At 40.8% G+C, this 18,017-nt stretch overlaps 1 protein-coding gene across 1 annotated transcript in view; it reads left to right on the top strand.

Moving 5' to 3' along the window:
- Positions 1-18,017, top strand: part of DNAH14 (dynein axonemal heavy chain 14) — a 403,042-nt gene that overhangs the window by 378,492 nt on the left and 6,533 nt on the right. The window contains exons 79-83 of the mRNA XM_044943112.2: positions 2,779-2,969; positions 5,595-5,755; positions 6,750-6,946; positions 12,554-12,666; positions 17,131-17,270. Coding sequence (XP_044799047.2) covers positions 2,779-2,969; positions 5,595-5,755; positions 6,750-6,946; positions 12,554-12,666; positions 17,131-17,270 — 802 coding nt within the window. The remainder of the gene's footprint in view (positions 1-2,778; positions 2,970-5,594; positions 5,756-6,749; positions 6,947-12,553; positions 12,667-17,130; positions 17,271-18,017) is intronic.

Here is an 18,017-nt window from a genome sequence, read left to right as displayed (position 1 = left end):
AGCCTGAAGCATCTGACCTGTTACAAAACCAAAGTCCCCTAGAGATTCCTCTTGCCGTTGCCAGCTCTTCATTTGTGACACACAACCAGACTGCACAAAACAGAGATCATAAAAAAAGCATGCCGCCCCCACCTCAGAGAAGTCAGCCTCCAGCCAGCTCTGGCCCTCAGGAAAATCCACTACTTTATAAAATCATGAGCAGGAGAAAAACCTTTCCCTGCGAGCTCTGATGACAAAGAATGTCCAGCACGGTGAATGGTGCATTGGAAAACAGTCTTCAGGGCAGTGGAAGGGGCATTACTGAAGAAGAACAGGGCCCACTGAAGGAGAACACCACCCACAGGACAGAGCCCTACGTGTTGGTGGTGTTTTATGGGAACAAAGTCTACAATGTGCAAATACACCTGCTGGAGAGGAATCAGCAGTTTGCCCTAGGGATGGGACTCAGAGGAGACGAAAGTTTTGACTCGGTGGAAGCCATCATCGAACACTACAAGTGTTTTGCTGTTAAACTCATTGATGGGAAAGAGAAAACGAATCCACAGGTAGCAGTTCACTTGACTCAGCCCTTCCCTCTCGACAGACACTTCTCACCTAGGTAGCATGGTCTTTGGTCTTTGTTTCATCTTCACATCAGTGGCTCCAATGCCTCTATCATTTTTTCCCTTTATTTCAAAAGATTATTCTCTATAGCTTCTTTGATTTTGTAGAAAAAAACCATGGAAACTGGAAAATTAGTCGTGATTTTGAAAGCTCACACCACAGAAGAAATATGCATAATATGCAAAAAAAAAGTGGCTTTTACAAAATAAAAACTAAAAGACACTTGATCTACGCTCAATGGCCACCATATACATCACAAGCAATGATGGGAGAGGCATAGGACTGTGTCTTCCCTGCAGAGAGGGGAAAATGGAAGACACACAGCAGTCACTGGTCCACAGAAATTCTGAAACCCAAATGGGTAAATGCTGCACTTCCTTGATTAGGACTCAGTCTTATTTCCTGCGAGGATTCAGAGGCTCTTGCCTCCCTCCACTGGGATCTTGGTTCCACCCTCTGAGTAAGACTTCCAGTTCCATAGAAAGTAGCCCTTGCTGACAGCTAAATAGTTTTCTCACATGCTTCCTGTCTGTAGTTGTACAGGTACCTGAAGTCCTCTCTCCATGTTTCACTGCCTCTGTCCCTTTTGGTCCACGCTGATATAATTCACTTTTAACACCGTGCCTCTCTTATGAATCAGTTTATAATCTAATAAACAAAAACTGCACTAGCACACATCCTTGGAGCAGTGTAGCTGCGCTGTTCTGGCTCGAGGTTACTCATAGGTGACAGTCAAGGTATCTGGGGCTGCAGTCATGAACGCTTAACAGAGGCCGGAGGATCTACTCCCAAACTCACTCACAAGTTCATGGGTTGGCCAGAGGTCAACTCATTTTCCATCATTTGGGAGCACTGGGGCTGCTTGATGGTCCTCAAAACATGGTAACTGGCATCCCCTGAGTGAGTTAACCAAGAAGGACAAAAGAAGCTGCAGTGCCTTTTAAGACCTGGTCTCCAAAGTCTCACTCCAGAGAGAAATGGGGAGATATTGGTCACAGGGTTCAAACTTTCAGTTATAAGATAAATAGGCTCTGGGGATCTAATGTATAGCATGATAACTATAGTTAATAATACTGTATTGTATACTTGAAATATGCTAGATAACAGATGCTAAGCAATATCACTGCAACAACAACAACAAAATAACTATATGGATGTGATAGATGTGTTCATTAATTTGATTGTGATCATTATTTCACAACTTACATTTATATCAAATTATCATGTTATACACCTTAAATATATATTGCTTTATTTTTCAATTATGCCTCAGTAAAGATGGTGGGGAGTAGGGGTAGACAGAGGATAGAATAATATATATGTTATGAGCTGAATTTTTTTTTAATAAAATTTTATTTTAAAGCTTAAAAAAAAAAACAGTCTCACTCCATCCCTTCCACTTTACTTATGTTTGACAGAAGCAGTCACTTAGTCCAAGCTCCAGTTGAGAAAAGGAGAATTAGACTCCATCTTTTGAAGGGTTGAATATTAAAGAACTTGACATATTTTTAACCAGCACAGCCACGTTTATCATTATGACTTAATAGGTTTTTAAAAACATATTTTGTCTTAATTAGTTGTGACCTTGGATCAGTCAAAGGAATAACTGCTTACCTTACAGTATAACTTGTCAACTGGGAAATATACCTGGCAAACAGGAAGAAAAAGCTTTTCACTTCCCTATTAAATAACTTTTTAACTCACTTGTTTTTTTTGTTTGTTTATTTTTTTGCTTATTTTAACTGGAAGTGTATCCCTTTTGACCACTTCACCAGTTTTGCCCACCCCGGACTCCCTTAGTCTCTTCAGTTATTAAGATCATGCTCACATGTCTGCTATAGGCTTTACCAAAGTAAAATGACTTCTTAAATCTTGAGTGTATCCATTATCTGTGGCTGTAGGTCATTGAGGCAATGGGTAGTCAGACTCACCCTCCTTTCTTTTTTCCTTTCTCTCTTTTTCCAATGAGAAAGTTATATGTGTCTGTCATGAAACTGCACTTTATAATATAGCCCAAGTGCAACTTTTGACAGAAGTATCTAGAGTATACCATCAACAAATAAGCATAAAATGATGTATAAAACTTCATGGGGAAATATCATCTTCATACATTGCCAAAAGTAAATGTCTCAGTAGGTAAAAACTAACCAGTGTTTAAATTTTCACATATATTAGCCACTGCCAAAATCTGGAAGCATGAAGGACTACATACGCATTATCCAGTCCTTACCTGACGACGACCCTCCTGATCTCCTAGAATTACACCCTGAGGCCACAAGGGGTTTCAGGGAGATCCAGGCCCAGAAGTTCATTGATAATCTCATTGGCATGCAACCAAGATTTACCATCACCAACCTCATGTTCAGGTAAGAACTCACCAGGAAAAAATATTAGTTGTAAATTATTAAATATCCATTTGAAGATATACAATATATTACTTACAGAAAAATACAGTCAAAAAACACAGAAACTAGATTCTTCAAATGACAGAGAAGCAAGTTTATATACACAGGAGCACATACACACATATAATTACCAAGCCTGTAGTAGGTTCCAGATAAATCTTCATTGAGTGAGTGAATTGTACCTGATGGGTGGTATTTTTTAATTGAATCTGTATAAATATGAAATGTTATATTTACTTCTATAGGACCTATACATGCATGTGTGTGTGTGTTTGTGTGTGTGCTCAGTCACCCAATAGTGTCTGACTCTTTGGGGCACCATGGACTGTAGCCTGCCAGACTGCTCTGTCCATAGAATTTTCCAGGAAAGAATACTGGAGTGGGTTGCCATTACCTATTCCGGGGGATCTTCCCAATCCAGGGATCAAACCCCTTTTGTGTCTGGCGGATTCCTTGGCAGGCAGATTCCTTACCCTTAGGGCCACCTGGGAAGCTCACATTTTTATCTGTCTACCTAGAAAAGCTCTGAATCCACTGGAATCTTGCATTCTCTTAGTCTTTCTGTCTCTTTAGACAACATGACTCATGTTAAAATGACATCTGGGGACGTCCGTGGTGGTCCAGTGGTTAAGACTTCACTTTCCAATGCAGGGGACACAGGTTCAGTCCCTGGTCGGGGAGCTAAGATCCCACATGCCTCATGGTCAAAAACACAGAACATAAAACAGAAGCAATATTGTAGCAAATTCAATAAGGACTTTTTTAAATGGTCCATATATTTTAAAAAAAATTTTTAATGACATCTGATTGGATTTGGCTATGACTTCAGCTATTTGTTCATATCCGTCAAGATCAAATCTACTGACACAAAATAAGATCATTGGATACTCATTTCACTGACAAAATGAACATATATTAACTACCTGTGACATAGAAGGAAAGCTGACATTTAGAGATAAAAGACTATGCAACTGGAACTCCTTCAGTATGTCCCCGGAATATCAGGTTGAATTTCCTGCAGGCCCTACACATTTAAGGATTAATTCTGCACTTTTCTTTTTTTAATGAGGTTGACACAACCCCTGCTTTTTTAGGGGGTGGGGGCACCACGCAGCATGCAGGGATCTTAGTTACCCACCAGGGATGGAACCTGTGCCCCTCCCTCTCCCTGCAGTGGAAGCAGCATAGTCTTAACCACCGGACCGCCAGGGAAGTCCAATTCTGCACTTTTAGCGTTCAGTAAATACACCAGTAAGAGATGAAATGATTATAAGGGAATGCTTTTAATAAGCAGACCAAATATGTGTCTTAATATCCCTTTGGTCATGTGGAGAGGCTACTACGATTATTGCAGTTAGGCCACCTTTGCTAAAAAGTTTATTAGAAACTTGTTTGTGGGACTTGACTTGAAAGATCTCTCACATTCAAGGTAATGTCTTCAGTGGTAAGCAAATATTGCACTTAGAATATGAGTTTGATTTTTTAAATCTTTCGATCCTTCAACCATTTGGATGAGTTCCACTGAGTAACCCTACTTTAATGTCAAAAACAAAGCATAATGACAAAGCTAGGAAAATGTTAGTTCATGCGAGTTGCAAACTGTCTCAGAAGCAGCTCTTGTTGTTGTTGTTGTTATTGTTCAGTTGCTCAGTCATGTCCGACTCTCTGCAACCCCACGGACTGCAGCACTCCAGGCTTCCCTGTCCTTCACCATCTCCATCTTCCCTGTCCTTCACCATCTCCTGGAGTTTGCTCAAACTCATGTCCATTGAGTTGATGATGCCATCCAACCATCTCATCCTCTGCACTGTTAAACTAAATACACAGCTTATCACCAGATTATCACTTACTTCAAAGGACCACATTCATTCAGCTCTGTGAAACCTGGAATGTTTGCTGGAAAACCAGTATATATATATATATATGTGTGTGTGTGTGTGTGTGTGTGTGTGTGTGTGTGTGTATACAGTTACACTAGTATATAGAGTAACAGAGTGATGGAACTCAAAAGAGGTGTACCCCGTTCCCTCTTCATCCACTGTACAGGGAGGTCCTATCATCTCCCTGGACCCTGACTTCCTCATCTATAAAAGGATTCCAAAGACCTCCTCTGTCTTCAGTGTTTGTATGGCCTTGCTTACTACTACCAGACCTATACACATGCTGTTCTCCTGTCGCCACCACTGAGTGCGTTACCAGGAAGCCCTGTGTATGAACACAGAGGAATCTGACATGCATTTGAATAACCTGTCAAGCTACTGAAGCATCCTCTGTCTGGTTGCCTCCTCGTTTGCATCCCAGTCTTGGTACTTGTTTCATGCAGATGCATTCAGATGAATACTTTTCAAAGAAACCTTAAGAAAACTTTAAAAATATGTATCTCCTTGCAAATGTCTGAAGTGCATTGGGCAGTTTTCTCACCTGTAAAATGAAATGAACTCCATGGTCTCTGTAAGTCTCCGTGGTCTCCATATCACAGTTCTGTGGTTCCGTGAATTTGCGTTTACCTTCAGATGGGGCCTACATAGAGGGCCCTCCCAGATTAGACAAGCCTATATCTCCTTTTTTCTTTTGATTTCCTTGCAGTCGTGAGAAGAGCAAGGATGAGCTGGTGATGGCAATTTTATCGGACATGCTAACGCGGCTGCCACTGTCTGTAGAGAAAGAAGAATGGGCTGGAACTCCAAGCACACTAAAGTACATCATGTTAAGCCCCATCTGGGAGTCTTTTCATAAAGATCCCAAAGGTAAGCCTGGAACATGACCTTCCTCCCCTCACCCCAGCCTCCTCAGGAAAGGACTCCAGCATCAGAAGGACAAAAGTTATTAACAAAGTGGAAAGCCCAATGTGAGATGGAAAACTAACTCCATAATGCCCTCTTCTCTCTCCAAGCTGGGTGATGGGGAGCAGAAGAGAAAATTATGGGGGCAGGGGTAGACAGGGGGAAGGTCCATGACCCCAAGACAAAAAGTAAAGGAGTAATAACGATGTAGAAAACCAGAAAGGAGCAAGTCTGCTTGAGAGATTCTACAGAGCTTTTAAGTCTCTGTCCTTTTTGCATCTCTGCCTGATGGACAGCATTTTGGGCAGGGAGATTTAGATGGGCTCTCTGACCCTCTCCAAGCTGGGAGACTTCTGAACTCTGAGGAGCAAAGGGGAGGGAGGGACGGCAGATCCAGAGAAGACAGAGCAATCCTCGTTGTCCAGAGTTGGCTCCACACCCAGCTCTGAAAGGCCCAAGTGTTGAACTGTGGTAATTTACCCTATTAAATTTTCAGCATCCATACGTTAACCCTTTAAAGAGATTCAACCTTTGCTGTTCACCTGAAACTGTCACAACATTGTTAATCTGCTATACCCAATACAAAATAAAGTTTAAAAAAAAAAGATTCATTTTGGAGCCTACAAGCTAAACTAATGGTTGAAAAAGTCAAAAGAATAATAATATTTCATGACACAAATATTTTATGAAATTCAAATTTGAGTGCCCACAAATAGAGCTTTATTGTGGTGCAGCCATGATTGTTTTCACGTTGTCTATGCCTGCACCTGCTCTACATAGGGAGAGTTGAGTATCCCACAAAGCCTGGGATATTTACTAACTGGCCTTTTGCAGAAAATAGTTTTCAATCCTTGGGCTACTCACATCAAACTCCTTTAATTTCCAAACCTTATATCTCTCCAAGTAAAGCCTCATCTTATCTGAAAGATGCCACAGTTTTTTTCTTTTTTTAATCCAGGCTATGATCCACTTATCCACTGTGTCTTGCTAACCTTTTTGATCCAAGAAATTGAAAGATTTGATCAGTTGCTATCTATTATACATAAGTCTCTGAAAGATCTTCAACTTGCTATAAAAGGAGAGATTATCCTTACCCAAGAACTGGAGGAAATATATGATTCTTTTCTTAGTACAAAAGTGCCCAAATTGTGGCAGGTAAGCAATTATCCTTTCCCATTCACATGCTTGATCAAAATAAATCCCCTAGTTCTAGGGAAAGAGTAAGTTAACTATGGTATAGACTCATGAGGAAATATTATGTATCCATTAAAAGATGTTGACTTTTATATATACTTTTGGTGACAATATATACTTTTGGTGTGAGTATATATTAATAAAATCTGAGAGGGCAATTTGGCAATTCTACTTAAATAAATTTATATAAGAGATATTTGTTGCAGGGCTTTTTATGTTTCAGCATAAAGTTGAAAACAACTCAAATACCTCTTAATGGAAATCTGGTTAGATAAATTATGATATATTCAAATAATAAGGTATGTGTTGATATGCTAGAAAGATCTCTCAGATGTATTGTGAAATTTTTTTAAGTTTTAGAACACTAAGTCATTTTTAAGGATTATAAAAATATGTATACTTCTATAAAACACATGCTTACATAAATGTGTGTAAAAACACATATGTTTTAGATTCAAGAAACCCAAGTTAAAATTTTGAAAGTTCAAAAAAAGGGAAAAGCACTGGGCTGACAGCCCCATCCCACCCCCACTAGGGCATCCAAGAGGCGCATCAAGGGGATGGGACTGAGAACAGGTCCACAAAGAGAGCGTGGGCCTGGTAGGGGCCAGCTGGTGCGCAGCACCAAGATGAGCTCGGGCGCAGGTCAGCTCCAAGGTAAATTCACTGCAGGCCGAGGTCTGCTGGGAACCAGTGACTGGAGGGAACCAGGCAGCTGTGTACAGTGGAATGGGGAGAAGGTGGGGGTAAATGGATGTTGCTTGTGCAGAGGGCTGGTGGCTGTAAAAATTTCTTTTGAAAATTAGGACCTGGGGGTGAAGTGTGTGCTGCCTCCAAATTCTGGCCTCGCTTGGCTCATTTGCCCTCTGGCAATAAATTGTTTCTATTAGCCAAAAAAAATTCTATAGGCAAAAAATAAAAGATCATAAGAACATATCCAGAATGCAACCCAGAGAGACTAAGAATGGAAACTATGAAAGAGCTATGAAGATTCACAGAGGGCAAACAGACTGTCCAACATTAGTTTGATTGAAGTTCAGAAGGGGAGAAGAGAGAGGATGAAGCAGAGGCAATAATTAAAGGAATAAGAGCTGAGAATTTTCCAGAATTGATAGATGTAAGAAGTTCAATGAATCCCAAGCAGTATACATCTTTTTTAACTTATGCATAGATACATCCTAATGAACCTGCAGAAAATCAAAGAAAAGCTCTTCAAAAGCAGCTAGAAAAAAGTAATTTTCAAAGGAATGGAAATGGTATCTCCCTCATGTCAAATGAACTGTTAAACTAAAATTGTATATACAAAACTTTTGTTTCAAAAATGAAGATAATGGGAATTCTCTGGAGGTCCATTGGTTAAGACTCTGCCTTCCAGGGCAGGGAGTGAGGATTCTTAGCTCCCTGGTGTGGGAGCTAAGATCCCACGTGCCTTGTAGCCAAAATAAAATAACAGAAGCAATATTGCAGCAAATTCAATGAAGACTTTAAAAATGGTCCACACCCAAAAAAAATCTTTAAAAACAAAAATGAAGATGAAATAAAACAGACCAAAATGAAAAAATGCTGAGAGAGTTCATCATTAGCAAATGCTAAGGGAAGCCCTGAATGCCTTTCCTTATATCCAGCAGGAAGGTGGAAGGAGGTAAGGGGGGAAGCTCTGAGACGTGAGAAGGAATGAAGAGGCGGAAAAGTGGTAAATGAGGTGGTGAATAAATTTTGACAAAAATAAAAAGCAACAACAATATTAGTATCCAGTGGGATTATTTTTTTAAAGAAGGATAGACTATTGAACATTTTGAAATGGAAAGGTCAAGAATAGAAAGGGTCAACAATAACATATAAGCCAAGGTTGGGGAGGATATGGAATTTTTAGGTCTCAGAGAAGGAAGTTTAATAATAACCCATAGATTTTTGCAAATTAAGTATGCATGCTGTAATTTTTAGAGTAATCACTAAAACAATTGAAACAAATTTCAGAGGAGGGAGAAATGCTTGTTATATTGTTTTGTGAATAAAAAAATTTTTTAAGATTCAAAATGGTATATACAGTATAATCTCAACGATACAGAAAGTATATAATCCCCTGCACATGAGTATCAAGAAACATGTACAAAAGTATTCAGAACACCATTATTTATAATGGTAAAATACTGGAGACAACTGAAATGTGTCATCCACAATAGGATGGAAAAATAGACTATACCAACAGTGAAAGGGAATGAACTTCAGCTACAAGCATCAGCAGGATATGCTCAAAAATAAGGATGAAATCACGCACACACAGTCAATTCTTATTATTTGTGAATTACATCTTTGTGAATCTGCCTACTTTCTAAAATTTATTTGTAATCAAAATGTATGCAGACACATGAAAAGATGCTCAACATCATTCATCATTAGGGAAGTGCAAATCAAAACCACAATGAGGTATAATTTCACATCCTACTAGGATGGTTACTTCCCAGGTGGTGCGATTATGAAGAATCCACCTGCCAGTGCAGGAGACGAAAAGATGCTGGTTTGATCCCTGGGTCAGGAATATCCCCTGGAGGAGGAAATGGCAAGCCACTCCAGGATTCTTGCCTGGAGAATCCCATGGACAGAGGAGCCTTGCAGGCTACTGTTCATAGGGTCACAAAGAGTCGGACACAACAGAGCACTCACTCACGCTCAGGATGGACAGAATAAAAATGCAGACAATAATAAACATTGCAAGGATACAGAGACATTGGAATCTTCATATACTGCTCTTGGCAAAATGGTGTAGCCACTTTTGGAAAATAGTATTTTATTTCCTCAAATAGTTAAACATAGAGTTGCCATTTGACCCATCAGTTCCAACCCTAGGTATATTCCCAAAAGAAGCTGAAACATGTACCCACACAAAAAAGCTTGTCATGACTGTTCACAGCAGCATCATTCAGAGTCAAAAGATGGAAGCAACTCAAATATTCCTGATGAATGGACATAATCCTGATGAATAAATTATATGGTTTGTAAATTATATCTCAATAAAGCTATTTTTAAAACTTATAGTAGAAAACATAGAGTTTAGAGAAAGCAAAGACAATTATAAATACTTAAAAACTGAGTGCAAGCTGTGAAGAGAATTGAGATATTGGATCTGCAAGCTGCACACACTTAGAATCATAAGACTTCACAGCTTAAAACGATCTTGGGTTCCTCTACTCCAATATCCTTATTTTACAGATGTGGAAACTGAGCAGCAGAGCGGCTTCGCGACTCACTGAGAAAGTTAACTAGTGAAAGGACTGGGAGTCACATGCATTCAGATTTAAGTCGAGAGAGTGTGGCTCAGTTGGAATCCTCTAGGTTTAGTTACCTATGGGTGAAATGAGGGCATATCTGACCTAATGGCAAGAGAGGAAATTAGCCAGGGAGAAATGTATGGCTTGGACAATTAGGTGGGCAATAGTACCATTTAGAGACAGAGTGGGCAGAAACAGAGGCTGTTCGAGGGCAGGTGCTGACATCCTGTTTTGGACATGAAACATCTTGAGAAGCTAGGGGAAGCTTCCAAGTGAAGTTATCCAGGAGAAAGTGGATGATTTGTGCGAAGCAAGATATCAGTACTATCAGCTTAGACAAAGTAGTGGAAACCATAGTGAATTAGATCTGAGAGAATGTAAAGTAGGGAGAGAAGAAGGCTGAGGGAATATTAGGCAACACCGCCTGAAAGGGAGGGAAACAGAAGGAATCAAAGAATAAAACCCTAGAAATAGAGAATTCAAGAGAAGGTTAGAATTGAGTGTGGACACAGAAGTCAAGGCAAGAGAGGGAGGAAGTAATCAACTTAGTCAAAAGCTGCAGAGAATACAAATTAGACATATGGGAGGGATGAGTCTAGGGTGGGATCATGAAGATGGAATGTATAAGGTCCTTAATGACTTCTAATGAAGACACCAAATGACAATAGGTTTGGCAGGCAATGGGAAGAGGAGACAGGAGTCAATGAACTTGTTCAAGAAGCCTGACTAGAGAAAAGAAGATCAAGCCTAGAGAGCTACAAGGGGCCTTTTTTGCCTCCTTTGCAACACACAAGTAGGGTGGTGTTTTTATTAACTTTACTGAGAAAAATTGTACAATGATAGTCGTATATATTTAAAGTATACAACATGATGAGTTGATATACATATACATTGTAGAATGATTACAAGATCAAGATAATTAATGCATCCATCACCTCACATAGTTAACACAGTTAACTTTTTTTATGGTGGTAAGAAAGATCAAGATCTATTCTCAGCAATTTTTAAGTACAAAATGCCATATTATTACTATGCTTTGCTGCTGCTGCTGCTGCTGCTGCTAAGTCGCTTCAGTCGTGTCCAACTCTATGCAACCACATAGACGGCAGCCCACCAGGCTCCCCCATCCCTGGGATTCTCCAGGCAAGAACATTGGAGTGGGTTGCCATTTCCTTCTCCAATGCATGAAAGTGAAAGGTGAAAGTGAAGTTCCTCAGTTGTGTCCGACTCCTAGCGACCCCACGGACTGCAGCCTACCAGGCTCCTCTGCCCATGAGATTTTCCAGGCAAGAGTACTGGAGTGGGGTGCCATCACCTTCTCCAATTACTATACTTTAGATCCTCAAAAGTGATTCTTTTTCTTATGATTGAAAATTTGTACTCTTTGATCTACATTATCGTATTTCCCCCTCCCATCTACTTCTGGCAGCCCCCATTCTTCTGAGGAACATTGTTTCTACACATAATTTGTGTAGAGTTTTTATCATGAAAAGATGTTGAATTTTGTCAAATCCTTTTTTTGCGTCTATTGAAATGATCATAGGATTTTTATCCCTCATTCCTACATTGTGGTGTATCACATTTTTTGATCTTCATGTTTAACCATCCTTACATCCCAGGGCTGAATCCCACCTGATCACTGTTTATGATCCTTTTAATCTATTCTTGAATAGCAGTTCGCTATTCTGTTGAGGATCAAACAAGCAGGACTGCGTGTTAGGTGGCTTGTGTATTTAAGATAGAAGAGTGTGTTAATAAACAATGGGATGGAAAATGGAAGTGGAAACTTCAGGAAAGCAAAAATACTCCAGAAGTGCTGTGCAGTGCACAGGGGCAGGAACCAGCTTGATTCGAAACTGGAAGGAAAAGAGGTGGGGGAAAGAGACAGTGGATGGAGATTTATAGAATTTTGTATAGGGGAAGGCCAGAAAGTTGAGATTACTTAGACTTAATGGCCTGTGAAGGTAATCTTCCCAGATAAGGGGAAAGAAGTGGGTGGGTAGAGGGGTGGGCAGCAATGAAGACTGATTGGAGAACTTAAAAAGAACGAGGAAAGACTAGCCAGGATGGAAACTTGCAAGTGTTTTATCCAAAGCACTGTTAAGATCGTGCTGATTTGCCCTGGTTAAGAGTTTTCAGATTTCTCACCAAGTGCTTTCAGTTGGAAAATAGCATCCTCTTGCCAAGTTGTCTATTTCTGGCAATTGAGTCTGTCGCCAAAGTGTACAGATATGTTCTTAATGACTTCAAAGACAAATCTTTAAAAAAAAATGATGTGCCTGTTTCTCAATCCCAACAGAAATATGCCTACAAGTCAAGTAAAGCCCTGAGTTCCTGGGTGAATGACCTCATCCAGAGGCTGAACTTCTTTAACACCTGGGCCAAAATGGCATATACTGCAATGCATCATCGGTATGTAGAAAGGCTGCTCTACGTTTCTGCATCATTTTTACTTTGAGCTTAATGGTTTCACCATGTAATTTCACATCCTTGGCCTCTGAGTTCTCACTGCAACATGTGAATTTAAACAAAAGAGATATTCTTTTTTTTTTAATCTAAAAAATTTTATGATATTTTATTTAAGGTGCAAATGTGTTAATTTCAGTATTTTTTAAGAGCTTGGGGTTTTTTATTTTAAATTTTATTTAATTGAAGGATAATTGCTTTACAGAATTGTGTTGGTTTCTGCCAAACATCAACATGAATCAGCCATAGGTATACATATATCCCCTCCCTCTTGAACCTCCTCCCATCTCCTTCCCCATCCCACCTCTCAAGGTTGTTACAGAGCCCCAGGTTGAGTTCCCTGAATCATACAGCAAATTCCCATTGGCTATCTATTTTACATATGGCAATATAGGTTTCCATGTTACTTTCTCCAAACATCCCACCCTCTCCTCAAAAGGAGGGATTCTTTTCTTCAGTTTAGGAGGAAGCAGAGACCTGAGAACTGGAGAGTTCCTTCCAAGGTCACTTTACACTAAGAGACAGAGGTAGAAACAGAAAGTAACACATTCCTCTTTCTGTTACGCTACACAGTGTCATGTGACACTAGCAGGAAGAAATGTGAAAAGAAATAAAAATTAAATACATATAATTTTAAAATCTTAATACATAGCACAAAATAGTTTGAAAGGCATGACAGTAGTTCACATTTAAGGAGTGCCTCACAGGGTGTTGGGCTTCCCAGGTGGTTCAGTTCAGTTCAGTTCAGTCACTCAGTCGTGTCCTACTCTTTGCAACCCCATGGACTGCAGCATGCCAGGCCTCCCTGTCCATCACCCACTCCCAGAGCTTGCTCAAACACATGTCCATCAAGACAGTGATGCATCGAGACAACCGTCTCATCCTCTGTCGTACTCTTCTCCTCCAGCATCAGGGTATTTTCCAATGAGTAAGTTCTTTGCATCAGGTGGCCAAAATATTGGAGTTTCAGCTTCAGCATCAGTCCTTCCAATGAATATTCAGGACTGATTTCCTTTAGGATGGACTGGTTGGATCACCACAGTTCAAAAGCATCAATTCTTCAGCATTCAGCTTTCTTTATAGTCCAATTCTCACATCCATACATGACTACTGGAAAAAACCATAGTTTTGACTAGATGGACTTTTGTTGGCAAAGTAATGTCTCTGCTTTTTAATATGCTGTCTAGGTTGGTCATAGCTTTTCTTCCAAGGAGCAAGTGTCTTTTAATTTCATGGCTGCAGTCACCATCTGCAGTGACTTTGGAGCCCAAAAAAATAAAGTATCTCCCTGTTTCCACTGTTTCCCTATCTATTTGCCATGAAGTGATGAGACCAGATGCCATGATCTTAGTTTTCTGAATGTTGAGTTTTAAGCCAACTTTTTCACTCTCCTCTTTCAGCATTATTGGTCGGGGCATAGTCTTGGATTACTGTAATATTGAATTGTTTGTCTTGGAAATGAACAGAGATCATTCTTTCATTTTTGAGATTGCATCCAAGTACTGCATTTTGAACTCTTTTGTTGACTATGATGGCTATTCAATTTTTTCTAAGGGATTCTTTCCCACAGTAGTAGATATAATGGTCATCTGAATTAAATTCACCCATTCCAGTACATGTTAGTTTGCTGATTCTGAACTTCCAGATGTTCAAGCTGGATTTAGAAAAGGCAAGGAACCAGAGATCAAATTACCAACATCCACTGGATCATCAAAAAAGCAAGAGAGTTCCAGAAAAACATCTACTTCTGCTTTATTGACTATGCCAAACCCTTTGACTGTGTGGATCACAACAAACTGTGGAAAATTCTGAAAGAGATGGGAATACCAGACCACCTGATTTGCCTCTTGAGAAATCTGTATGCAGGTCAGGAAGCAACAGTTAGAACTGGACATGGAACAACAGACTGGCTCCAAATAGGAAAAGGAGTACGTCAAGGCTGTATATTGTCACCCTGCTTATTTAACTTATATGCAGAGTACATGAGAAATGCTGGACTGGATGAAACACAAGCTGGAATCAAGATTGCTGGGAGAAATATCAATAACCTCAGATACAGATGACACCGCCCTTATGGCAGAAAGGAAAGAACTAAAGAGCCTCTTGATGAAAGTGAAAGAGGAGAATGAAAAAGTTGACTTAAAACTCAACATTCAGAAAACGAAGATCATGGCATCTGGTCTCATCACTTCATGGCAAATAGATGGGGAAACAGTGGAAACAGTGACAGACTTTACTTTTTGGGCACCAAAATCACTGCAGATGGTGACTGCAGCCATGAAATTAAAAGACACTTGCTCCTTGGAAGAAAAGCTATGACCAGCCTAGACAGCTTATTAAAAAGCGGAGACATTGCTTTGCTGACAAAGGTCCATTAGTCAAAGCTATGGTTTTTCCAGTAGTCATGTATGGATGTGAGAATTGAACTATAAAGAAAGCTGAGTGTTGAAGAATTGATGCTTTTGAACTGTGGTGTTGGAGAAGACTCTTGAGAGTCCCTTGGACAGCAAGGAGATCCAGCCAGTCCATCCTAAAGGAAATCAGTCCTGAATATTCATTGGAAGGACTGATGCTGAAGCTGAAACTCCAATACCTTGGCTACCTGATGCGAAGAACTGATTCATTTGAAAAGACCCTGATGCTGGGAAAGATTGAAGGTGGGAGGAGAACGGGACAACAGAAGATAAGATGGTTAGACGGCATCACCGACTAAATGAACATGAGTTTGAGTAAACCCCGGGAGCTGGTGATGGACAGAGAGGCCTGGCATGCTGCAGTCCATGGGGTCACAAAGAGTCGGACATGACTGAGTGACTGAACTGAACTTTCACTTTCATCAAGACCCTCTTTAGTTCTTTCTCACCTTCTGCCATAAGGGTGGTGTCATCTGCATGTCTGAGGTTATTGATATTTCTCCCAGCAATCTTGATTCCAGCTTGTGCTTCATTCAGCTGACATTTCACATGATGTACTCTGCATATAAGTTAAATAAGCAGGGTGACAATATACAACCTGACATACTCCTTTCCCAAGTTGGAACCAGTCTGTTGTTGGAACCATGTCTGGTTCTAACTGCATACAGATGCTTCTTGACAGATTTCATACAGATTTCTCAGGAGGCAGGTAAGGTGGTCTGGTATTCCCAACTCTTTAAGAATTTTCCAGTTTATTGTGATCCACAAAGTCAAAGGCTTTGGGGTAGTCAATAAAGCAGAAGTAGATGTTTTTCTGGGACTCTCTGCTTTTTCTATGATGCAATGGATGTTGGCAATTTAATCTCTGGTTCCTCTGCCTTAGTGGTAAAGAATCCACCTGCTGATGCAGGAGACGCAGGTTCCATCCCTGGGTTGGAAAGATCTGGAGAAGGAAATGGCAACCCATTCCAGTATTCTTATCTGGAGAATCCCACAGACAGAGGAGCCTGGTGGCCTACAGCCCATAGAGTCACAGAGAGTCAGACATGACTGAGAATACACACACACTCCCAGGAAGTAGGTACTATTATTTATCATTCTCATTTTAGAGATGTGGCTGCCGCTGCTGCTAAGTCGCTCAGTCATGTCCAATTCTGTGCAACCCCATAGACAGCAGCCCACCAGGCTCCCCCGTCCCTGGGATTCTCCAGGCAAGAACACTGGAGTGGATTGCCATTTCCTTCTCCAAGGCATGAAAGTGAAAAGTGAAAGTGAAGTCGCTCAGTCATGTTCAACTCTTTGCAACCCCATGGACTGTAGCCCACCAGGCTCCCCCATCCCTGGGATTTTCCAGGCAAGAGTACTGGAGTGGGTTGCCATTTCCTTCTCCAATACATGAAAATGAAAAGTGAAAGTGAAATCGCTCAATCGTTCCTGACTCTTAGCAACCCCATGGACTGCAGCCCACCAGGCTCCTCTGTCCATGGGGTTTTCCAGGCAAGAGTACTGGAGTAGAGTGCCATTGCCTTCTCCATTAGAGATGTGGAAATTGACACAAAAACATGGAGCAACTTGCCCAAATTTTCACAGCTAGAAAGTGGAAGTATTGAGATTTGAACCTGGAAAACCTAGTTCCAAAGTCTATACCAAACTGTCTCTTTCACCATTGAACTATAAGTGAATGTTACTGTTATCTTCTTAGAGTAGGCGGTAGCTCAAACCCAATCTGCAAGATTCCACAAAGCCCAGTCAAGATTCCTACTATAATAACCACATCACTTGTTAATTGCCTTCCAGGGCTTTGTGTTCTCAAAAGCTTTAAAACCATAGCTGGTTTTCATTAAACTATAGGATAAGAGTCCAGAGAAGGGGGAGAGTTTGAGATGAAAAGGGAAGGAGGAATCCAGGAGAAGCTTAAAGAAATTGCTGAGATCATCTGAAAATGTACAATTATTATGCCTCTAACCACACCAATCTGTGGTCTGCCTTCCAATAGGTATATGAGACTTGTCACAGCTTGGAAGCACTCCAGTACATCACCTAGCCAAGACCCCAAATACCCCACTGAGCCAAACCATGAATTCTTTGAAGGATTTCCTGCAAGATATTGGCTCCCAGCTTTCTTCTTTCCACAAGGTGAGCATGAGAACCTGGACCAGCCCTATACCTGATCCAGGCAAGTCTGTCCCCAACCCCTTCACCAGCACTCTCCCTGTCCTCTTCCTTTCTGGGATGAGAGGTCCCTAGGATAGCCCTGCTCGCCACCCCCACCAACACACACACACACACACACACACACACACACACACACAGGCATCAGGGCCTCTTGCATGGACTAGAGCAATCTCTCTCCTCCCTCCCCATCCACGTCCTTCCCTTGCCCCATCTCCTCAAGCACCAGAGTAGACCCACATCCTCACCCTGGCAGGAGTCTCACTTCCTCATCTCTAGGTCATTAATATGAGGTCAGAAGCCAACAACATTAGATGCCTCCCCAAAGTCCCTACATCTTAAGAGTGGACTCCTGCAGATGGGCACCTGCCCAAGGGATTGATCCTGTACTTCAGCCATTTCATTCATTTAATAAGAATTAATGAATAAATGTTTGTTGGGTCCTAGGCCCCACCAGCTTGGTACAAATGTCCAGCAGGAAAGACGGATATTCAACCAGAACCTGTTACAATAATATATGGTCAGGGTGTAATGAGAGTTGTAAAGGGGCCGCACTAGACTGTAAGATCCATGAAGGCAGGAGCCAGTTCCGTTTTTATTCCCTATTGTATTCCAAGCACCAAAAAAATTCTCAGTAAATATTTGAAGAAAGAGTGTCTTTCTAAATGAATATAAGAACAGATGAATATTCTTAGAGCCTAAAACAGGAGG

Source organism: Bubalus bubalis, chromosome 5 (genome assembly GCF_019923935.1).
Source record: "Bubalus bubalis isolate 160015118507 breed Murrah chromosome 5, NDDB_SH_1, whole genome shotgun sequence".
NCBI classification, from domain to species: Eukaryota; Metazoa; Chordata; class Mammalia; order Artiodactyla; family Bovidae; genus Bubalus; species Bubalus bubalis.
This window is presented reverse-complemented; position numbering and strand designations above follow the sequence as displayed.